Here is a 24302-nt window from a genome sequence, read left to right as displayed (position 1 = left end):
AGGTTAGAGGCAGCCCCAGAGGTGGGGCTGGAAGGACACGGGTGGGACGCCAAAGGGGCAGGATGCCAGCCCCCTTGTGCCACACCTCCAACTCCACCCAGAGCAGCCAGGCTTTTACCCATAAGATTTCCAGGGATTAGAAACTGATGCTTTAAAAAAAAAAAAAATCAGTGTGCAGGAAGAAGCATTTAAAAAAAACAAAAAACAAACAAAAAAAAAAACGAAGAACATAAAGTGATGCTGCTGAAAAGAGAGGAGCAATCGAGCCTGTGTAAAGAGTGGACTCCCGTGGTGTTTTGCCAAATGCAGAGCTTTGCTTTTTGTCCTGACGCAGGCATTACCCAGAGTGGTGGGCTTTGTGGAGGATGACCGTTTCGAAGCAGAGGGTCTGAGCACAGTCTGCCTGGGCCCCCTCCTGTGCCACTTGTATGTGCAAAGACCAGACTTGTGCCCACCGTATCTGAGTGGAGATCTCAGAGACACACAATGCAGCCACCCTCTCCCTTGTCTACACCTGCACCATTGGCCATGATGACACTCGGTGCTAAGTGGTAGCTCATGTCATGGCCCCCAGAAAATGGTCTTGAGGGGTAGGAGCTGGAGACTACAGGACACTTTAGGACTGGAAGAGGGGAAGCTGGCAGGGTTAACTGATGACAAAACCTGAATGGCTCTTCAGCACATCATTACTAGTCCCCCCTGACCCAGGTACCCACTACCCCAGCCCTTTTCTGCATGCCATTTCTGTAGATCTGCTCTCAGCCAGCTCACTGACCCCTGTGTACACAGTTTACTAAGTACACATTTACTGAGTGTACTCTTCACCAGCCACTGTGCTAGGCTTCTCGTATTCATCTCACTTAACTTCCTAACAGCTAGGTAGGTGCCACATCGCATCCCAGAGCTCAGAGAGGGCAGGTAATGCATCCAGCCTCACACAGCCCATAAATGGCAGAGCCAGGACCCAAACGCACATCTGCCTGCAGCCCTGAGGTCCTGAGGCTCTGAGGCCCTGACTTTACCACCACATGGCATACATATGAATGTCTCATGGCAGAATTTTAGACCTAAGCTGGGGTTGCTAACCCTGATATGCCTGTTATCTGGCCCCTACCCTGCTGTTCTCAGAACGTCTGGGCTTGGGGGTGCCCTGGCCCTGGCCATCATGAGCCCAGGCTGCGGGGACTCACTGCTCAGCACCACCCTCTCCTGCCAAATGATTTTGGCCAGAGCTGAGCTTTGGCAGCAGCTCTGATGGAAGCTGCTCTGGGCTGAGAGCCTCTTGTCAGCCTGAAATCAGGACGAGCCCTCCACGCGGCTCCCCTCAAGGCTCCCTGTTAAATAAAGATGCCACGGTTGTTCCACCAAAAGGCCTCTTTGTCTGAGGCCCTTGTGGCCCACGCGTCCTCTGCCTCCGGAATGTGGTCTCTGTCGGCATGAAGAGCCCCTCTGTTCCCTGCCAGGGCTGGGTGAGCCGTGGCCGGCCAGGGTCTGCGCTTAGGGTGGATGGCAGCACACTGAGCTGGGAGGGCACTAGCGCTCTGGGCCGCTGAAACCCTCCCTCTCCCACCCTCTGTCCCTCCCTCTCCCTTTCAGGGTGGTCACCCGGCAATGACTCTCTGCACACAGCTGGGATTCCTGGTAATAGTTTCCTCCTGCCTTCTGCCCATCCCAACCCTATTGGTGCTCCCTCCTGAGGCCCCCTGTCCTCCCTGAATTTCTCTCCCTCCCTCTCACTCCCTGTCTGTCTCTCTCCTTCCTCAGTTTTTCAGTTCCTTTTCCTTCTACCTTCCCAAGGAGAACACAGCATAGATAGTGTGCGTTACATGAGGACTTGAACACTCTGGGGGCATGCTCCACCCATCTGACCTTCACAGCTTGGGCTTGGATTCTGCCCCTCTCCTCACTTATGGCTTCACCCCCAGCAGCCTCAGTATCCATGTCTACCTCCAGGACAAAATGGGGTGACATGTCATTAGATTTGCTCTCTCTCATCCCTGTAAAACCAGGCACAGCCCCATATGCAGCACACATTGCAAAGCCCTCACTGTTTGGTGGATGACTGGAGGAGTCAAGGGGCCAAGGGCAGGGCCTGACACGTAACTGCTCATTTAATGTTAATTTTCCTTTTCTGTTTCTTGCCTGTTGATGGAGATGTGTTATGTTAGAGACCCTTGGAGAGCCGTGAACCCTGAAAGGAATGACTGGGAGTTACATCGTGCTCTCTTATCTGCTATCGTCTGGTCTTGTCTCATCTTGCCTGGGTGTGGGTTTGGCATCGAGAAGGGCCCATCTTGATAGGATGCGTGGTGCTAGATGGCACACTTGCGTTGTTATCTAACCAGCTCAGAGAACAGCTAAACCATTACTTTCCTCTTCCTTAATATTATCATTCTATGGGTGCAACCTAAGATTATATGTGGGTTTTTTGCCCCACTATCATGTCCCATGGCTATTGGATATTGGGCTTATAGACACGGAAACCTTCACTACCTTATCCATTTTTCATTCATTCATTTCTTTAAACAAGTATTAATCAAGTGCCTGCTCTGTCAGGTACCCTACTAGGATCTGGGGACACAGAAGTCAACCGAACAGATTAAAATCCCTGCCTGCCGGCAGCTTACCTTCCAGTGAGTCTTCCCCACCCTCCAGGGGTGCCTGTGGGCAGGCCACGTGGTCTCCCTGCACCTCCGTCTCCTCACCTGTAGTATGGGGATGGGAATTGTGCCCTCGTGAGGATTTCCTGGAACGACACTCACAGACTCACTGTACTTGGCCCAGGAGCCGCTGGATCCAGGCATTGCATCTGAAGCTGGTCGTGGTGTGTGAGGTTTCGGGAGGCAGGGGCATGGGACAGGGTCGTGTCTTACACACCGGGGGACTTCTCATCAGGAGTGTCTCACAAGCCCTGTGTTTGTTGACTCCTCCAGTCCTGGGTTTTCTGTCTTCTCCTGGCTCTAGCCCTTGTCTCACTGTCCCCCGTCCCTCAGCCCTGCTTTGGCAGTGTTCTCTCCTGTCTGTTTGGACCAAGGGATCCTTCCTTGCCCCAGCATTTCTCCCCATACTAAATTGAGGGGCCCAGAAAGCGGGGCTATACCTGGCCTCACCCTACACCCCCAACCCCTCCATGTCAGACCTGGCCAGGTCAGGGTCCTGCATGCTGGTGTGCAGCATGAACTCTGACTACCTTCTTTTTATTTGATTGTATTGTATTTATTTATTTTTTTGAGACAGAGTCTTGCTCTGTCGCCCAGGCTGGGGTGCAGTGGCGTGATCTCGGCTCACTGCAACCTCCGCCTCCTGGGTTTAAGCGATTACCCTGCCTCAGCCTCCCGAGTAGCTGGCATTACAGGCACCCTCCACCACACCTGGCTGATTTTTTTGTATTTTTAGTAGGGACAGGGTTTCTCCATGTTGGACATGGCTGGTCTCCAACTCCTGACCTCAAGTGATCTGCCCACCTCGGCCTCCCAAAGTGCTGGGATTACCGGCATGAGCCACCGCGCCCGGCCTAACTCTGACTACCTCCTGACCTAGTGCATCACCTTCCAGCTGCAGACTCTCCTTATGCCTAGATGACAAGCTCCCAGCTGGCCCACACACTTGCCATGACTACTGTTTCCCATAGAATGCCCACTGCTCCTCTCTGTTTGTCCAAACCCTGCAAACTCCACTAGCCATGCTCATGCCCACTCTTCTAAGAAACCTTTCCACACTCTTCAGTTTACATTGTTTCTCCAGGCATCCTCAGCTTGGCCTGAAACAAGGCCCTGCTAGTCATGCCCCAGCCTACCTCCTATGGCCCTTCTCCCTTGCTCTGGGCCCTCAGGCCACACTGGCCTTCATTCATCTCCTGGAACCAACATGCTTGATCGCTCTACCTCCACCTTGACCAGTTAATTCTTACCCATGCTTCAGAACTTAGCTTTAAAGAGTCCTTTGTGAAACACTGGCTCCCCATCTTCCACATCTTCTTGGGTTCTATCAAACTCCATCATAGTGCTGTGTTGTCCTTGGCAGCAATTATCAACTTTGTCATGAAATAATTAATTTTGTGGTCAGTGTTTAGGGAGTGTGAATGCCTGGTGTAGCTGGAGCATGGCTAGTGGGAGACAAGGCTGGGAGGATATGACCTTGGACTGTTGGGTTAGGGATCTTGGACTTACTCTGTGTGCAGAAGGGAATTCCCTCAGGGTTCCAGCAGAATGACTAGCTCTTGAGGACCCTAAGACCCAGGGTTCCAGGGTTCAGTGGTCTTTTTTTTTTTTTTAAGCTGGTTGACTGGCTGGTTGGATGGTTGGTTGGCTGGTTGGATGGTTGGTTGGCTGGTTGGATGGTTGGTTGGTTGGTTGACTGGATGGTTGATGGGTAGGTTGATTGGATAGCTGGTTAGAGTTTTTTTGTTGTTGTCTTGTTGGTTTGTTGATTAATTGGCTGGTTGGTTAGTTGGTCAGTTAGTTAGCTGGCTAGTTAGTCGAGAGAAATGGCTAGAAGGGAGGGAGGGAGGGAGGGAGGAAGGAAGGAAGGAAGGAAGGAAAAAAGGAAGGAAGGAAGGAAGTTTGGTTGTTTCATTCATTATTTGATTGGTTGATTTGTTGATTAGTTTTCTGGGTGGACAGATGGGTGGCTGGTTGACCATGTCTTCCATGGCACAGTTCTTGATCCTCTCTGTCACTGTTGGTGCAAGGTGACACTGTCTTGGTTTCCCTGTTCCCAAGTTCATCACACCTAATGCCCTTTCCTCCTGTCTTTCCACAGGCACTTGTCCGGCTGCCCCCACACATTTCACAGTGTGACGAAGTCTTCCGGTTCTTTGAGGCTCGACCCGAGGATGTCAACCCTCCAAAAGAGTAAGTAATAACTCAGGCCTCTCCCATGTGCTAGGGAGGCGTGGGCTAAAGCGGTGGTCAGCCTGGGGAGGCTGAGGCTGTGGGAACACAAGCAGAAGGAGAGCTAGCAGGGCCAGCCGAGCTAAAGAACAGTGGTCCAAAGGAATGGGGGACATTATTCCCCAGGCTCCTAGTGTCAGAGCCCACTCTTCATTTTCCTTTACCCCAGGGCTGCAAAGCGAGAGTGTCTCTGCATTTGTGGAGCAGATTTTCCTACAAACTCTTTCTGACTCACAGGGTTATTACAAGGAGCAGATGAGATAACAGAAAATATAATGGACATACCATTGAGACTGCTCAGGGCTAGCACAGTCCTTGCTCTTTGCTGTTATGGCTGCAGAGCTCCCAGTGTGCACTGCCCAGGCTGAAAACTCACCTGCCGAATAACAGCAGTCCTGGGCTGCTCCAACAGATTTTATAATCATCATAAAAAATCATAATGAATTTACCCAGTGTCTTTTATGTATAGCATTTTATGATAGGCATTATCATATTCAATAGTCCTATTTACAGAGGAGGAAACCATGGCTTGGTGAGGTCAGGTGCTTTTCCCCCAAAGTCATGCAGATGGTTTGACAGGAGACAGGCCAAGACCTGAACCTAAGTCTGTAGTTCCTAGTGGCCCAGTGCTGGCTAATGTTTCCATGTTTGGAGAGAAGCGGGGAACCATGCAGGTCTTTTTTCTCTCTGAAACTGGGATGCTCTGGGCTGGTGGTCAAGATGGCCCACCCAACCATGCTAGTTTCTCACACACAGGACCCAACTCCATCCAGATGGCCATGCTCTCTTGCTCAGAGCGTTCTGCTCACCTACAGTCCCCAGCATAGGTTCTCGTTGGAGAGAAAAATCCAGTTCCCACCTAGGAGCTGGTGGGCAGAAGGCAAGGAGGGGTGTTGGGTAAGAGAGAGGGTTGGGGAGAGGACTTAAAGGGATGATGATGAATCACCTCACTCCATGGCTATCCCCTGGAAGCTTAAAGTATCAGATGGGTGAGGGAGAGGCAGATGGGGTGGCTACTACAGAGGGAAAGGAGAGAGTAGGACACAGAAACTCTCTGGGCCAGGTGGGGAGAGGCAGGTGGAAACTGGTGATGGGGAGGAGAAAGCCTGAAGATGAAGGTGGGCATTGCATGGCTCTGGAGGTGCCATTCACACTGCACTTTCTCTGAATATGCCCATGAGGTTGTAGAGTATGTGGCCTGCACACCCACACATGGCAGTCCTGCCTAAAGGGACCCTTCTCTCTTCATGCTTGCTAAAAGACTAATAGCCTGAAGTGGCCTGGGCATTTTGAGGGAGGAAAATGCAGCTCCGAGGCGCACCTGGCCTAGCAAAGGCCATCTTCATTGATGGCTGCCTCAAGCAAGAAGCAAGCACTGTGAACCATCAGGAGCTTATCAGTAACTTGGTTCACAGTGTGAAGCAGTGGAAAGCCACAAGGTATAGGATGCAAGGTCTTGAGTTCACATCCCAGTTCTGCTGCTACTAGCTGTGTGATGTCCAGGCAGATCCCTCGTAACTTCCCCGAGCTTCTCTGTGGTCCCTAGTGGCTCAGTGCTGGCCGAAGTTTCTACATTTAGAGAGAAACGGGGATGAATCTTAAATTCAGCTGATTAAAAAAAAAAAAAAGATGCTAGGCATAGTGGCTCACACCTGTAATCCCAGCACTTTGGGAGGCCAAGGCAGGTGGATTTCTTGAGCCCAAGAGTTCAATACCAGCCTGGCAACATAGCGAGACCTTGTCTCTACAAAAAATAAAAATTTAAAATTTAAAAAGAAAGAATAGTGAGAAATAGGGAACCATCTGTAAAAAGGGAATAGTGATGAAACCCTGTTCTTGCTACCTCCAAGGGTTATCCATGAAACTCAGATGATGAGAGGTAGGAGAGGTTTGTACCAGGGCTTGTATATTCTTTTTTTTTTTTTTTTTTTTTTTGAGACAGAGTCTCGCTCTGTCACCCAGGCTGGAGTGCAGTGCAGTGATCTCGGTTCACTGCAACCCTCACCTCCCCAGGTTCAAGCAATTCCCTTACTTCAGCCTCCCTAGTAGCTGGGATTACAGGCCATGCCACCCTACCCGGCTAATTTTTGTATTTTTAGTAGAAACGGAGTTTCACCTTGTTGGCCAGGTTGGTCTCGAACTCCTAAGTTCAAGTGATCTGCCTGCCTCAGCCTCCTAAAGTGCTGGGATTACAGGCATAAGCAACCGTGCCCGGCCAGGGCTTGTATATTCTTATCCCCACTTTACAGATTAGAAAACAGGAGCTCACAGCTAGAGCAAGAATTTGAACCCAGAACTTCCAGGTTGCAAGCAGAAGCCCACACTCTTCTGTTTCTCCTGCCTGCTTCGCTGGTTTGGGAACTGTGGTCCTGAAGCTCCTCAGTGTCTCCTTTCTGTCCCCGCCTCTCTGCGCGCCTGCCCCTTCCTTCTTTATCCTTGCCTTGCCTCAGGGCAAGGGAAGGCTCTGAGCCTGGCAGCAGTATCCCTGGGTCCTCACCTGACCCTGCCTGTGTCCAGCTGTGATGTTCTCTCCAAGCCTCTCGTTCTCTGTCCTTGCATGGGGAGAGAGGAGATGCTCCTCCCTAGGTGGGTGGCTGTTGGAATCCCCCGTGATCGTGTGCCCCGCCATGGGGGAAAAGGATCAGGATCATCGATGGTGGAGGCAGCAAGTGTATCGCCACAAAAGCAGCTGACCCTGCCTGTGATCCATGCCTCCAAACCTGCTCTTTGCCAGTCACCTGAATCCATTGGCCTCACTTCATTCATAGCATTAAGTTAGCCTTTTGCCCACCTCTAGGAGGTCCTTGAGGAACAGTGGAAACCAGGCTCAACGAGACTCTTGGCTGTTGGTGAGGCAGCAGGCCATGGCTTTGTGGGGTCAGGCTCTGGGGTCAGGCCCTGCCACTTAAGGCTCGGTGATCTTTGGCCATTTGCTCAACGTCTCTGCATTTCTGTTTCCCTGAAACGAGATAATGCAGAACTCATGAGCTGGTCAAGAGGGTTTACTCAAATAACCCGGCCAGGTGCTACTGGTGCACAGGAAGTGCTCCACGCCTGTGTTCATAGACGGCTGGGGAACAGAATGGAATGTGTGCGCGCTCCGCCCCTGCCTGACTTTTGCAGGGAGGGGCTGTGAAGCATTTGGCCGCTCCGCCACCAGGCCAGCAGGGGTTATCTGCCTCTTTCTTGAGGTGGTATTGGCTACGTGGGCCAGGTCACCACTGGTCTGGCAAGTTAGGGGCCTGGGAACAGGAATGCCTCCAGCCCCAGGACAGGTCTGAGGCTCAGGAAGTGAGCTCAGCTGTGGCCAGGCAGTTCTGAGGGGCTTCCCCTCCCCTGGGCCGGCCCGTCTCTGCTCCGCCTCCAGGACCCACCAAGAGAGACCTGTGTTCCACTGCAGAGTGTGCCTGTCACAAAAGAGCCAGACCTTGCTCGTGACCCTCGGCTGACAGGCTGCCGATGTGTCAGACTAGTGCCTGCAACTCCTCCCACTCCGGCTGCTTGGACCTTCCCAGGCCACTGTGAGCCTCCCTTCCCTCCAGCCTAGAACATAAACACAGGATCGAGTAACAGCGTATTTTGACTCTGGGGCGACTGTGGAGTGGCTTATCAAATTATCAAAGCCGGTGGATTTAATTGGAATTTTGCAGATAACCCCTGGCTTCTTTCAAGTGTGCTGCTGCAGGGTCCGTTGAGAATTCATGGGGGCTGGGGCGGGGGACTGTCTTCCCTTTCCATCTTCCAGAGAAGACAAGGTCTGTCACAGCCCAGACTCAGTGGGGGAGGTGGGCAACAGGCCCAAGCGCCTCGGCTTTGATCCCAGGCCGCTCACTGGCTTCTGCAGGCGGAAAGCCAGGCCCATGGAGTCGGCTAGCGGTTGCTCTTCCAGACCACTGGCCCTGCACAGAAAGGATGTTCTTCATGGACACCTTTGATGAGCTTGACACAGAGCAGCCATGGTGGTTTTGCCTCCTCACGTGGCACCCCCAGGAAGGTTAATGGGATTTGTGCCCTTATGAAAGAGGCTCCAGCAAGGCCCTTGCCCCTTCCATTATGTGAGGACACAGCATTTGCCCCTTCTGCCATGGGAGGACACAGCCAGAGTGCACCATCTGTGGGGACCAGGCTTCACTGGGCACCAAATCTGCTGACGCCTCGATCTTGGACTTTCCAGCCTCCAGAACTGTGAGCAATAAATTTCTGTTGTTAAGAAATTACCTAGTGTGGCCGGGCGTGGTGGCTCAGACCTGTAATCCCAGCACTTTGGAAGGCCAAGGCGGGTGGATCACCTGAGGTCAGGACTTTGAGATGAGCCTGTCCAACATGGCAAAAACCCATTTCTGCTAAAAATATAAAAATTAGCCAGGTGTGGTGGCACATGCCTGTAATCCCAGCTACTCGGGAGGCTGAGACAGGAGAATAGCTTGAACCCAGAAGGCAGAGGTTGCAGTGAGCTGAGATCGCACCACTGCAGTCCAGCTGGGTGACAGAGCAAAACTCCATCTCAAAAAAAAAAAAAAGCAAATGAAATGACCTAGTGTAGGGTACTTTGCTATAACAGCCTGAACGGACTAAGACACTTGCTGTTTTTACTGTTGGTCCCTGCCACTGAAACACAGGCTCCAGGAGAGTGGGAACTTGTCTTTGTTCTGTTCACAGAACAAAGCTGTATCCCCAGCACCCAGAACAGTGCCTGTCCCAGAGCAGGGTCTCAGAGGGTCTCTGCTGGATGAATGATTGTTGTCATTCAGTCCTCACTATGGTCTTACATGGTAAGTATGACTGTGACATGATTTTACCAAGGAGCTGAAGGCTCAGGGACATGAAGCAGCTCACCTAAAGTTACCCAACTGGCAGGTGCAGGGCCAAGATCCAAGCCAGGCAGGCTGGCCCCAGACCTATGGTTCTAACCACAGCCCTGACCCAACCCATCACTCAGCTCACACCCACTGTGCCTTCCCAACCTCCTCAGCAGCACCTCTCCCCACCTCCACCCCAGCCAGAGCAGGTGGGTACCCACCTCAACCCATTTGATGTTATCCTTTGAGGATGGTGTGTGTCTTAGTCTGTTCAGGCTGCTGGAACAGAATACCATAGCCTGGGTGGCTTATAAACAACAGAAATAAATTTCCCACAGTTCTTATGAAAGAGGCTGGCAAGTGCTAAACCAAGGCACCAGCAGATTCCGTGTCTGGTGAGGGCCTGCTTCCTGGTTCATAGATAGTTATCTTTACCCTGGTGGACAGGGAAACAAGCTCTCTGGGTTCTCTTTTGTTTTTTTTTTTTTTTGAGACGGAGTCTCGCTCTGTCGCCCGGGCTGGAGTGCAGTGGCCGGATCTCAGCTCACTGCAAGCTCCGCCTCCCGGGTTTACGCCATTCTCCTGCCTCAGCCTCCCAAGTAACTGGGACTACAGGCGCCCGCCATCTCGCCCGGCTAGTTTTTTGTATTTTTTAGTAGAGACGGGGTTTCACCGTGTTCGCCAGGATGGTCTCGATCTTCTGACCTCGTGATCCACCTGTCTCGGCCTCCCAAAGTGCTGGGATTACAGGCTTGAGCCACCGCGCCCGGCCGGGTTCTCTTTTATAAGGCACTGATCTCATTCATGAGGGCCAGTGACCATGGCCTCATCGGCTCCTACTACATCACCTTGGGCATTAGGATTTAACATATGAATTTAGGTGGGACACAAACATTTGGCCTCCAGCAGTGTGTTCTTGGAAAGCCAGCAGTTGAATAGGGGTGTGTGTGTGTGTGTGTGTCCTGACTGGAGGGAGGGGAGCAGAAAGGAAAAGGAAGAAAAAGGAAGAGTGTTTGCCTTATTGTATTGGTCCCCTCTTCTGTACTGTACATAATGCTTATTTAAATACTCATTTAAATATTAGGCTGCCCGCGAAGGTGGTGTTATTATCCCCGTTTAGCAGATGGGGAAGTGAAGTTGCTGGCAGTTACCTGGCTTCCCCAGGCCATGCAGCCAAGTGGAGAGGCAGGGCTTGGAGCCTGGGTGCAGTTCTGTTAGGCCCCTCCAGCTCCCCCAGCCCCCAGCCCTTTGCCCAGCAGTCATGAGGGGTCAATGGGCAGGGGTGGGCAAGAGAAGCTTGATGTAGTTTCTTGGTCTTTCCTGTGTGAATTTCTGGGGAGCCATGTGACAGCTTGGGATGAGGAGACCCTTGGTCACCAAATCCTAAAGAAGGCAGATAAAGACATGCTCTTGGCCCTGTGCGGTGGCTTACGCCTGTAATCCCAGCACTTCAGGAGGTCAAGGCAGGAGGATTGCTTGAGCCCAGGAGTTTGAGACCAGCCTGAGCAACATAGTGAGACCCCCATCTCTACAAAAAAAAAAAAAAGAAAGAAAGAAAGAAAAAAAAATGAGTCAGGCATGGGTGGCACACACCTGTGGTCCTCGCTACTCAGGAGGCTGAGGCAGGAGGATTGCTTAAGCCCAGGAGTTTGAGGTTACAGTGATCTATGATTGTACCACTGCACTCCAGCCTGGGCAACAGAGACAGACCCTGTATCTTAAAAAAAACAAAAAAAAACAAAAAAAAACCACACACATGGAAGCCACACCAAGAGACACCCTCCGTAGTAGCTGAGATAACGCCGCTGTGAGCATGACCTGCCTCCTGGCAGTGTCCTGAAGCCACTTTACTGACTCAGCTCCCCCTCGCTTTACTCTGCCCGATCTCCTGAGAATCCCTTGCTTCCATAGGCAAGGCCTCTCACCCCGAGATGCAGTCCTCCCATATGGTGTCAACAAGGGCAAACAGGAGCTAAAGGCAGGCCCAAGCTGGCCCAGCAGGACTCACCACGTGGTCAACTGCGTGACCCAGAAATGCCTCTTTGTGTTCCGTTTTAAATTCTCATCCAATGGAAATGAGGAATCGAAAAGTCTTTAAAGCGAACACTAGGAACTCTGTCTGCAGATCCCCAGGAGGATGCAGTTCTGGTGGGAGAAAGATCTGACCGTAGGGCCCTGGGACCCACCTTTGCGTCTCTGCAGCCTCCTGGCCCAGTGGCCATGCCCTCATTCTTTTCTTAGCTTGTCTCCAGCCTCCATGCCCTGCCCCATGGTTCCCTCTACCAGGAGCACCCTCCCCTCCTCCCCACTCGCTCTGGGACTGCATCCTACTCTGTCTCCAGACTCAGCTTGAGCTTCTCCTCCAGAAAGCCCTCCCTAGAGCTGGCAGCCTGGCAGCCTTGAGATCTGCTTATGCATCTTTCCCCACCAAGGAACCCACATCTCTGGACCCCCAGGACCTGGCACCTAATGTGTTGGGTGATTGCCCAACTGTGCCAGAATAAAGCCAGGCCATTTAAGAGAGTTATACATTGAACTGCCCACCTCAGGGGAGCAGAGCCAGGAGGATTCTCAGCCTCTCCAGAGTCAGGGGGCCAGGGGTCAGAGACCAGCTCTGCCACTTGCCTCAGGCAAGTTGCAAGGCCTGTGTGTGCCTCAGTTTCCTTTACCTGTAGAGTGGGAATCGTTGCTGCCTCTGAAGGTAGATGTTAGGATGATGCTTTCGCACACATAAAGTGCCGAACAAACCTGGCATGGTGTCAGCACTGCCAAGGCCAGTGTTTCCTGTCCCCATCATGGTGGCCCCAGGTGGGAGGGCACAGCAGCAGCAGGCCCCACATCACCTCCCCCCATATACACACACACGTTCTCCACTTCTGGAGATGCAAGGCTGCCTTTGCAACCTCAGGGCTGAGGTTGCAGCCTCCTTGACCGCTGCTGGTGGTCCAAGCTTGTGGGCAGGGTGGGCACACATGCCTTTGGTGCACCCGCATCACAGAGGGGAAAACTGAGGCCAGGGCTGAGCTGATCTGCCCTGCTCTTGTCACTTACTTAGTATCCTTCTTCTCAGGCCTCTTACCAGCCCACTGGCCTGGGTACCACCTCTTACCCACTATGGGACACATAGTGGGCCCACACAGTGGGTAGACGGTCACCTCCCACTTGCTGCTCTCGGCCTGGGCTTGTTTCTTCCTGCTGAAGCCAGCCAGAATCCTGGTTAAATTCCTGACATTGCATGGGAGGAGCAGACAGCCCTGCTAAACTGGTTTCTGTTCTTCATCCCAGGGCCACAGAGTCACCCTCTGTCGTACAGTAGAACAATGCCCCAATGTTCCAAGGGACCTGGGGTGAGAGGTGGATGGGCCAAGGCCAGGCCAGAACCATCCCTGCCTCGGCCTGCCTGTCAGGGGCCCCCAACACTCCCCAGGGGGCAGAGTCCACCCCCAGTGTCCCTGCCTCCTGCAGGGAACCCCAGGGCAGGCCAAAGGGGAGGCCATCCTGCGGGAGGCCTGCTCCAGCCAGAGCACAGGTTTGGGAACTGGGCCGGGCTGGTTAAGGTGGCAGAGGGGCTGGCTTAGGACGCTGAGGGAGGCTGCCAGGGAAGGAGGGCCAGGGCAGGGGCAGGTGCTGCTTGGGGCCTGGGGTGGGAGGAGGTCAGACTCGAGAAGACACTCTCCTCTGCATGGCTTTCTCACCCTCCCCTCCCATTTGTATTTTGGGGATGGTTGTTTCATCTCGGAGTGATGGTAAAATTGTGGGGAGTCCAGTGAGGCGGACAGAGGTTGTTGCTGCCGTTCGCCTGGGAGAAGCAGAGCCCAGGAGGACAGACGGACTCTGCCAGCCCTGCCTCGGGGTCCCAGTAGGAAGATGAGGGCCAAGGTGGTGTATGTGGCAGTGCAGCCGGAATAGCACTGAGAATGTGGGGCGTCTCCTCCAGGAGCCCCACGTCCCCAGTCTCAGTCGAATGCCAGGTCTGGCCTGTTCGGGAAGGCAGGGCGACTGCTCGGCTTGTGTCTGGCTGCCAGCCTCTTGAGTTAGAGTCCAGGCTTTCCCGCTCACCAGCAGGATTGCTGTGGGTTGACAGTGTGGCCTTCCGTTCTCTGTAAGTCACACGGAGTCACTGCTCCCGCACTGGGGAGAATGAATTGGGATGATGTGTGTGGATCACAAACTGGGCACTGAGTCATACACCCTCCCACTCCCCTCCTTTTCCTGGGAGGCAAATGGAAGGTTGCGGACAGAGCACTGGAGTGTCTCCACAGCAGCCTTCCTTCACTCTGCAGGTAGTTATTGAGTGCCAGCTGTATGCCAGGGACCGCATAGGCTAATCACCTCAAGGGTTAAAGCTGAAATTGTGAATTGAGTTAAATTAACTGCAGTGGCAACCGTGGGAACACCCAGCTCTGCTTGTGAGCTTGAATGGCTCACTTCTCCTCTTCTGGTCTGTTTCCCCATCTGTGCAAGGCCCCCATGGTACACGTGGCAAAATGGTTGTGAGGTTCAAGGGAGCAAATGCGTAGAAAATGCCCCTAGTGTACTTGGCCCATCATGGAAGCTCAGGAAATGGGATTTTCTGTTTTTCTTCCCGTTTCCTCCATTTGCCCAGGCCTGGGTACAGAGTAGCCACCCTGAAAAGGCTGGGGGAATGGAATGGGGTTGGCTGAGCTGAAGGTGAGAGCTGGGAGAGGAGCGTCTCACTGAGTCCCTCTCTGCTCTGGGAGTCCTGGCCAGGGCTGGTGCTGCCTGTGGAGTGAGGCTGCCCCCACCACCCTGCAGGCTGTTGGAAACTCCAGGGCATCCCATGTCCCTGTCTCTCCTGGGGGATTGGGGTAGAAAGCCCACCTATACATGCCTGGCTGCGTTCTGGTCAGACATCCATCATCAAAATGGTTCCGTGTACTCTGTAAAGCCCTGCCACCTCCCATCTGGCCAGGGACATGGGCCACACTGTCCTTGCAGCCCCCTGCCACTGGCTACTGCACAAATAGCCTCTTTATGTTGATGGGCAGGAGGGCCAGCTGGACCTCGGAGCTTTGGAAGGCTGAGGGAGGGAACAGAACGTTAGATAAATAAACCCTGTCCATCCCCTGCTATGCCCCCTTCAACCTGGGTGGGCAGGTGGCAGGAAAGTGCCCACAGGAAGCTGTGTCCAACCCACTTGAAAGGGGCATTGGCCGTGGGGAACAAGGACTTCTGCAGGCTCAGCCGTCATGCTGGGTCGGCGAGCTGGAGGGAAGCAGATTCAAACAGCCCCAGTCCGGCCCAGCTCACAGAGTACACGCCTGGGAGGCCCGTGTCCAGGGAGAGAGGATGACTCTGTTTTCAGGCCTGGCACAGTATTTTCTGCAGGGTGGGGAGGAAGGTGGCAGGGAAGGGTATCCTGGTGCAGGAGTGTGTGGAGGTAGACTGGGTCCCCCATTAATTTCTTGGGCTTGTGCTTTCTATGTTCTCTGAAACCTCAAGGCCCCCACGTGCCCACTGTCTCACCCCCAAGGAAGGCCTACAGAGCCCTTTGGAGCCTCAGCGCCGAGGCCTGCTTTGCTGTTATGTTGTGTTCGAAGTGGGTCTTGGTTCCCCTGCCTGGTTATCACTACCCTCCATGTTCCTAGTCCCTGGGTAGTTACCCCTCCATGGGGAGCTTAAGGCAGAGCTGAACCTAGAACCTGGGTCTTCGGCCACTGAGACCAGGCTTCCTCTGTCGCATCTTCGTAGGAGGTGTGTGTTCATGCAAGTGTTTCTAGATCATCTCGACGTGAGGCCCGGGACTGCAGGAGTAGCTCAGTCCCGGCTCTCGGGGCCCTGGTGGTCTAAGGGGGAGGGTAGCATGGCATGGGCCTGGCTTGCTTCCGTAGGAGGCAGCAGTGCATTATAGGCTCTTGCAAGCCCTGGCTCCTCCCCCACCTGCCGTGTGGCCTGGGAATTATTTAAACTCCCAAAACCTCAATGTCCTTGCCTATAAAACAGGGCTTATAACAGCTGCTGATAATGGGGAAGGCAGAAAAAGAACAACTGATTGTAATAAGTGCAGGGCCTTGCACAGCAACAAGCCAGCCTGCTCAGGTGGTCAGGAAGGCTCCCTGAGGAGGTGGCATTCAGGCTGAGACTAAAGCAAGAGCTCACTACTCAAGGAGAGTGGCAGAGGAGGGCGTCCAGGCCAAAGGGAGTCCCTGAGATTGTGTTTCAAGGATTGAAAGAAATTTCATCTTCCGTGACAGTAAGGGATTTTTGGCTAGGGCTAGGCCTGAGGTGGTCAGTAACAATTGCTACACTTCAGCACCAGGTAAACGGGCAGAACCTAGGCGTCTCTGGGCTTTCTCCTGGCTCTGATATTCTGAGGTCCTAGCAGAACCTGTTGGCTATCGCAATAGTCCAGGCTCTAGAGTGGGGCTGGATGTCTGTGGGAATGGGAGATATTCATAGATATAGTTTGAGATGAAAGGGACAAGCATCCAGAGACCTTGTGACTCCTTCCCCTTCACAGGCTCTGTAAGTTGGATCTTGAGGGTGATTGGAGTTTGGGCACGCCTGTAACTTTGGGTCACTTTGAATCCCTCAGTTCATGAGATACATGTGTATCTGGCTCCACCCCATGGCCATATCGGATACTACAGCTCCCCGCCTCTGGCCGATGCTGCACTAAAGCCGTGCTGGACCCTTGAGCATGGTTTATCTTGTTTGAGCGTCCGTACAATCCTGGGAGGTCCACGCTCCTTTCTGCAGATGAGGGACCTTAGGCTGAGACTGGTTGACTTGCCTCTCAGCTAGGAAGTGTCAGAGGCTGGATTCATGCCCTTGCCCTTCAGCTCCAAGTCCACAACCCAAGTGTGGGTGAGCTGAGGATGAAGTGAGAAGCACCTGAACCTTGGCTGGGGCAACTAGCTCCAAACTTCAGGATGGGAGCCTTCATCGGACAGAAGGGCAGAATAACTGCATCAGGACCCTGTGGTTGCCATGGTCACCACGGGGGCTGAAGGTAGAGTTGAGGGCATGTGCCACATTTGGGATCTTTTAAGGGGAACCCAGGTTTCCTGCTGGGCCACATCCCTGAAAAAGTACCAGGTTTACTGAGACTGCCAAGTCTGGTCCAGGCCTCCCAGGGCAGCCTGTCGAGACCCTTCCCCAGCCTCAGGAGCTCCAAGGAGGGGCTTCCTGTCCCAGGAGGATTCAGGCCTCTGAGGAGGGGTGCTGCCTGGCTGGTACAGGCTCCTTTGATGGAACAGACACAGGGAAACTGGTTCTAGAAGCACTCAGAAAACCAGGCTTCCCACTCCCAAACCACAGACTAAGCCCTTAGCCCCCCACACCCTCCGTCATGAATGGCCCATTTGGCACATGGGGAGTCATGAGTCCGAAGGGCACGTAGATGGCTACATGCAAAACCCCACCCAGGACACGTGGCCCAGAGCCTGGCTCAGTGGTCAGAGCCAGGGGAGCGTTTCCCCCAGACAGCTTTACTGAGGTATAATTTACATGTTATAATATGTACTTGTTTTAAGTGTACAATTAATTCATTGATTAGTAATACTTTTACAGTTGTGCAACCATCACCACAATCCAATTTTAGAACATTTCCATCTCCCTTAAAAGATCCCAGAGGAAGGTTTTGGGGTTATTTTCTTTCCTTTTTTTTTTTTTTTTTTTTTTTTTTAATTTTGAGACAGGGTTTCTCTCCATCACCCAGGCTGGAGTGCAGTGGCACAATCACGGTTCACTGCAGCCTTGACGTCCCAGGCCACCTCAGCCCCCAAGTAGCTAGGACTGCAGGCACATACCGCCATGGCAGGAAAATTTTTTTATTTTAATTTTTTGTAGACACGATGTCTGGCTGTGTTGCCCCTGCTAGTCGCAAATTCTTGGCTTCAAGCAATCCTCCCGCCTCTGCCTCCCAACATGCCAGGATTAGAGGTGTGAGCCACCATGCCCGGCCACCAGAGAGACATTTTATATTCTTGCCAAACTCCAGGTTTTGGAGACCTGTTGGTATCCCTTCCCTCTGCTCCTGTGTGAGAGGAGGAAATGCATGTTCCCAGGGACTGAGTCTCTGCCCCACTTGCTGCTGCTGTGATTTCTGGGCCCTCTGGTAGTTCCAGCTGCTGCGCTGCCCTTGCACAGATTGCTCAGTAGCCTAGGGACAAGGCCCGCCTGGCCTTCCCAGTGCAGCTCTGAGGTGGACTAACCACTGAGTTGGCACCCAGGGTGAAGGGGGAGGGTGTTCATCTCGGTGGGCACGTTCCCTGCCTATTGATTCCAGTGGCCCAGCTGGGTGTTCACGTTGAACTTCATCCCCAGCCCCAGGTAGTTAGGTGCCCCAGGTCAATGGGAAGCCCACCTCAAATGCAATGCTTACTTCCCCCAAAACTTCTTAGAAGGCCAGTAGGTGCAGGCAACAGGCCAAGAGGCTGCACTACAATGATGCCCAGCTTTCTACCCAGGGAAATGCCAGGTGTTCTGGTAGCTCAGCTGTTCAACAGAAAGTGCATGAGTTGCTGATTGTCAGCTTGGCTTTTTATAATCATTTTTCCCTCTTGGGATGCTCCTGGGAAGGAAGGTGGCAGAGCTGTTAAGGGAGGTGGCCTTGGACTCACAGGTGTAACTTCAGATCCTGGCTCTGCCCCTCACCAGCTATGTGCCAGGTGGGACAACCGTTTTTTATTATTACTATCTTTAGAGACAAGGTCTCTCTCTGTCTCCCAGTCCTGGAGTGCAGTGGCACCATCACAGCTCCCTGTGGCTTCAAACTGCTATGCTCAAGCAATCCTCCTGCCTCAGCCTCCCGAGTAGCTAGGACTACTGGCACATACCACCATGCCCCACTATTTTTTAAATTTTTTGTAGACGTAGGGTCTTACTATGTTGTTGAGGTTGGTCTTGAACTCCTAGGCTCAAGCCATCCTCCTGCCACGGCCTCCCAGGCAATCTTTTAACCCCACCTAAACTCATCACTTACTCACCACACCTGGGCCTGCCATCCCCACCTCTCACCCCAATACTGGGACGTCTCACTTGTGGCATATACCACAGAGGTAATTAAATCCTTAGCATCCGGCTTCCCTGAGAGGCTGCACACACCCTGAGGGCTGAGACATTACCGCCAGGCATCTACCGTATCCCTCGTGGTAGCTGAAGGCTGGACACAGTAAATGCAATAAATGGAGAGGATGACTCTCTCTGGGCCTTATGTTCCCCCCAGGAGTAAAATAGGGACCATAGAAGTGGCAGCATAGGGTTACTATGAGGTCTGGAAAGCTAATAAGAGCTTGATTACTGTATCTCACCATGTGATGACATTCTTCTAAGTGACTTACATTTTTTAAATTATTTTTATTTTTTTGAGATAGGGTCTCACTCTGTCACCCAGGTTGGAGTGCAGTGGTGCGATCTCGGCTCACTGCAACCTTCACCTCCCAGGCTCAAGCGATTCTCCTGCCTCAGCCTCCCGACTACAGGTGTACACCACCATGCCCAGCTGATTTTTTGTATTTTTGGCAAAGGCAGGGTTTTGCCCTGTTGCCCAGGTTGGTCTCCAACTCCTGAGCTTGGGTGATTCACCCACCTCGGCCTCCCAAAGTGCTGGGATTACAGGTGTGAGCTACTGTGCCCAGACTACCTTTTTTTTTTTTTTTTTGAGACTAGTCTTATTCTGTCACCCAGGCTGGAATGCAGTGGCGTGATCTCAGCTCACTGCAACCTCCGCCTCCAGGGTTCAAGTGACTCTCCTGCCTCAGCCTCCCAAGTAACTGGGATTACAGGTGCCCACCCCCATGCCCATATTTTTAGTAGAGACAAGGTTTCACCGTGTTGGCCACACTGGTCTTGAACTCCTAACCTCAGGTGATCCACCCGCCTTGGCTTCCCAAAGTGCTGGGATTATAGGCATGAGCCACCAAGCCCGGCCAACCTACATGTTTTAATTCTCTGGTTTTTGCATCCATCCTATGAAGTGGGTACAGTTATTTCTCCCCAGTTTGCAGATTAAGTCACTGAAGCACAGAGAGGTCATGTGACTTGCATTGCCAACAACTGGCAAATATGGGCTAGAACCTCTTACCTATCCTAGCCCTCAATGAAGCTTGGCAAGGGCTTAGCATGCTGCCCAGCACGCAGTCTTAATGAATGGTACCAGTTGTTACTATCATTGTTGTCAAAGCGGCTGTGCCAGAGGCTGGCTCATCAGTGCCCACAAAACATCACTCCGCTTGCAGCTACATGGGTTTGCAGTTTCTGGAGTTGTCGGAGCAGCCTCTCCTTCCATCCTTGCTGTGTCCCAGTGAGAGACAAAGTGGGAGGGTTTGCCCCTAGTCCCAGCCTCTGGAGCTCAGTTCCCCAGGCATCATCCAGCCCAGCTTTTGCAGGTTGTGCAGTCCAGAGAAGGGAAATGATTTGCCTGAGGTCAGAGAAACTGGATTAGCACCAGGTTTTTTGGCTCCAAGTCCAGTGCTCTTTCTGGCTCTCAGAACTTTCCCATCTGATTTCAAGAGCAACCTCAGGCTTGGAGCATCCCTGGTGCAGGGCATGGGAGGGTGCCTGGAGGCCTGAGTTGAGCCCTTGAAAAGATTCCAGTAGGAGCCTGGCTGATGGACAGGGAGAAGGGGCTGGCTCCTCTGAATGGCTCAGAAGCAGGAGCTTGACTGTGGCCAGGTCTGATTTAATTTGGCAGAGGCAGGCTGCAGATTAGACCAGGCTGTGCCTGCAAGCCAGGGAATTCAAGGTTAATTACCGGGGGCACCTCTTCCTGGCCCCCACCCCAAGCAGGAGAGGGCACCCATGAGCCTGTCACCTGGTCTGAGACACCTGGAGAACTGCAGTGCTGCCTCAGGAGCCAGAGGATGGGGGACATGCTTTATCCCCATGCTGGCCCTCTCATGTGCTGAGCACTGGGCTAGGTCCTGGCAGCCACAAGGATCTTAATAGGCAGGAGCAGGGGACAATTTGTGCTGCCCGAGACAGGAAATAATTCAAGGAAAGGCAGGCATCTTGGCTTGGAATTTCCCAGAAGCAGATCTGAGGCTGAAGATTGCTGCTCAGGCAGTTTGGAGGTGACACCAGAAGGCATCAGTAAGGTGACACAGGGCAGGGAAGACAGGGCTGCCAAGTGTGGTGTCATCAAGCTTCATCTCGCAGGGACCGGCTCCTGGCTGCAGGCTGTTCCCCGGGGATGGGGTGCTGGGACATTCATGCACCCCTTTCCCCTCCCTCCAGGCCATCCCCGGACAATAGCCGGAGGAGCTTTCCAAAAAGCCTGTGCTTCCCACTGTGCTCAGGGTGACTGCCCGGGCTTCCTGGTGCCCTTCGCCTGGGGAGGCCTGGGCTCCAACCTCCCACTGAGGCAGCCACTGAGGGAGCCACTGGTTGGTGCTGCAGGAACCAGAGGAAAGAGCCTGGCAGCCACAGGGAAGCTCAGTAAGTCCCCACCACCCCGCACCCCAGCCTGGGGGCTCTGGCTGAGGCTCTTTGTCACTAGCTGAGTTTCTGTAACAAGAGTGTGGAGACAGGACTATGATTCACTCAAGGCCTGAGGTCGGCGCCGGCAAAGGTCATCAGGAAGGCCTGCATGGAGGAGGTCCAGCTCATGTGTCCCTTGTCCCAGAACAGCCAGACTGACCCAGGGTACCAGGGACGGTCATTGAGCTTGAGGAGGCCAGGCAGGTCCCACGCAGGTGCTCAAGGCAGGAGCACAGAAGGACACTGGAGAGGGAGAGAGACTGTGGGGGCTGTGGGTGTGCAGGGAAGGCTGCCGGGGATCTGGGCCTCCAAGTGGACTTGGGTGCTGAGGGAGGGTTTGGAGGCAAAAGGAGAGGGAGAGAGCCTGGGCCAGGTGGCTTTGAGTGCAGGCTTGGAGATTTCCTAGCAGAGGAGGGCAGGAGGGTGGGAAGGTAGAGAGAGAGACACAAAAGCTCATGATGGTTAGGAGTCAGCTGGCACTGGGGTCAAATCCCAGCTCTGCCACTGGGCTAGTGACTTAACCAACTATGCCTCAGTTTCCTCTTCTGGGACATAAGAGTAATGATAGCATTTTCCTCTTGGTGGGTGGCTATGAGGATTAACTGAAATAATGTACATGAAGTTCAGTGAGCAGCTGGGCCGGGTGGTTCACGCCTGTAATCCCAGCACTTTGGGAGGTTGAGGCAGGATAATTGCTTGAGGCCAGGAGTTCAAGATGAGCTTAGGCAACATAGCAAGACCCTGTCTCTAAAAAAATGTTTTTTAATTTAAAAAAATTGAAATATCGCCTGATGCGGTGGCTCACACCTGTAGTCCCAGCACTTTGGGAGTCTGAGGCAAGCGGATCACGAGGTCAGGAGTTCGAGATCAGCCTGCCCAACACAATGAAACCCCTGTCTCTACTAAAAATACAAAAATTAGCTGGGCATGGTGGCAGTCGTCTGTAATCCCAGCTACTCAGGAGGCTGAGGCAGGAGAATCACTTGAACCCGGGAGGTGGAGGTTGCAGTGAACCAAGATTGCGCCACTGCACTCCAGCCTGGGTGACAGAGCTAGATTCCGTCTCAAAAAAAAGAAAAAAAAATGAAATATACAGTGCCATGGCTAGCACATAGTAAGCATCCAGGGAATATCGCTTCCTAAGCACGGGACTCTGTTCTTAGAGTTTAGCCCTGCCAGGGAGAGGGGTGAAGGATGCCATAGACAGTGTAGTCCAACTGCCAAAGGAGAGAGACACACGTGAGGCAATAGTGCAGGACATTAGCAAGAGCATGCGGGCTCCACTGTGATGCCAGGGTGGTTTCCATGACAACCCGAGATGATGTCAGAGAGGACGGAGTACAGGAGGCCACGGGCTGCTGCCAAGTCCATCCTCATAAACAGGCAGGAAACCCACTGTCTGCACTTGCTGACCCATCTGTGACAATCAGGGATGACCTCCCGGAAGAAGTGGCACTTCCACTGAGCTCTACTCCGGGGGAAAGGAGGGGAGAGCGGAGATGCAGGGTCTGCCTATCCTGTCAGGGAGGGGTTGAGAACAGGTGGAGGACGCAGCGTCTGACCAGCCTCTCGAGACCATCCGGCAGCCCTGAGCTTGGTTACTGGTTGTCAGTGAATTCGTGCATTCATTCAGGAAACAAGATTATAACCAGACCTGTGCTGGGCCTGGCAAGACACACACAGTTCATGCTCTCAGGCAGCCTACTGTTGAGAGCAAGAAAGACAAACAAAGCAATGACAAAGACATAATGGGAATGATGGGAGCCACACAGGAAATAACCGAGTGCTGTGCTAGAACAAGGTTTGTGGGGGGTGCCAGAAAGTGCATTAGGCTGGCAGCTGGGGACAGCATTGGTCCGGCATCACTGTCCCCAGAAGTTAAAAAACCTCTGCCGAGAGGAGGCTGTAAAACCGGCCCTGGTGAAGCCAGGCCATCCTCAGGCTGCAGTCCAGGCACTGACCCACTGGGCAGCCACACCAGTGGCAGAACCACCAGGAGGCAGCCCAGGAAGCTTGATAGCTGCGGGTGCTCTAGACGGGCTGGATGCTCTGTTACCATCGGAAACCAGGGTGCATCTCCTGAGCATGTGGTCATGGACACTGTGACACTGTGACCTACTGTGCGGGTCACTAGCCAGGCTTCTTCCTGTTGGACATTATCCTGCCAGACCTGAAGTTGTGACCTCCCTAAGGAATAGTCTAGAACTCAGTGGTGTCATTTGGGTCTTTCTTTCTTTCTTTTTCTTTTCTTTTTTTTTTCTTTTTCTTTTTTTTTTTTTTGAAACAGTCTTGCTCTGTCACCCAGGCTGGAATGCAGTGGCACGATCTTGGCTCCCTGCAACCTCCAACTGCCAGGTTCAAGCAATTCTCCTGCCTCAGCCTCCTGAGCAGCTGGGATTACAGGTGCACACCACCACACCCAGCTAATTTTTGTATTTTTAGTAGACAGGGTTTCACCATGTTGGCCAGGCTGGTCATTTGCGTATTTCTGACCCTGAGTCTTTGCCTTCGTTTTACCTTTCTCTTCACCACCTACTCCTCATTTAGCTTTTCTGTCTGGATTTTATGTGTCCTTCTTAGCCGCAAGGTGGTAAATGAACAGTGTGGTGGTTAGGATTTAAGCACTAGACTGAGCCAGGTTGGCCTCCAATCCCATCTCTATCCCTCACAAACTGTGTTACTTTGGGCAAGTCACATGCTGTCTCTGATCCTCCATTTCTTGTCTGTAAAATGGGGATAATAAGGGACTCTACCACATAGGCTTGTAGTGAGGATACAATGAGCTGACGTGTGTCAAGGGTTTAGTTTGGCACCTGGCATAATGTAAATGCTTGACAAATGTAGTGGTCTTCTCAATAATAGTATTAATAATAATAGCAGCACTCCCACTCCCACCTTTGGGAAAGAAGAGCCCACTCAGAGTGGGGAGAGCTGCTCAGTGGTGACTCCCACCAAGGCCTGGCCCACGCCCGCCCTTCCCTCTCCCTGTTTGCCACTGTACTTTGGGGCTCATGGGCATAAGCCTGCTCCGGGACCTTGGGGGGCTTCTTGGTGCAGAAGCTCAGGGGAGGTTGCTTGGTGGAGGATGGAGGTGGCGGCCCAGGGCTGGCCTGCTGGGACCTGTAATGGGCAGGCTGGTGGGCAGCAGGCAGGGCCTTTACTGTAGTTG

The 24302-nt window shown here is 53.0% G+C and overlaps 1 protein-coding gene across 2 annotated transcripts in view; it reads left to right on the top strand.

Annotated features, from left to right (window-relative positions):
- The window catches only part of SH3PXD2A (SH3 and PX domains 2A), a 255758-nt gene that overhangs the window by 123020 nt on the left and 108436 nt on the right, over positions 1-24302 (top strand). For both annotated transcript variants that reach the window (XM_025395727.1, XM_025395726.1), the window contains exon 5: positions 4762-4853. In XM_025395727.1, the coding sequence (XP_025251512.1) occupies positions 4762-4853 (92 nt within the window). The remainder of the gene's footprint in view (positions 1-4761; positions 4854-24302) is intronic.

Source organism: Theropithecus gelada, chromosome 9 (assembly GCF_003255815.1).
Source record: "Theropithecus gelada isolate Dixy chromosome 9, Tgel_1.0, whole genome shotgun sequence".
Lineage (NCBI taxonomy): Eukaryota > Metazoa > Chordata > Mammalia > Primates > Cercopithecidae > Theropithecus > Theropithecus gelada.
Note: the sequence above shows the minus strand (reverse complement) of the source record. Positions and strands in the feature narration are given on the sequence as shown.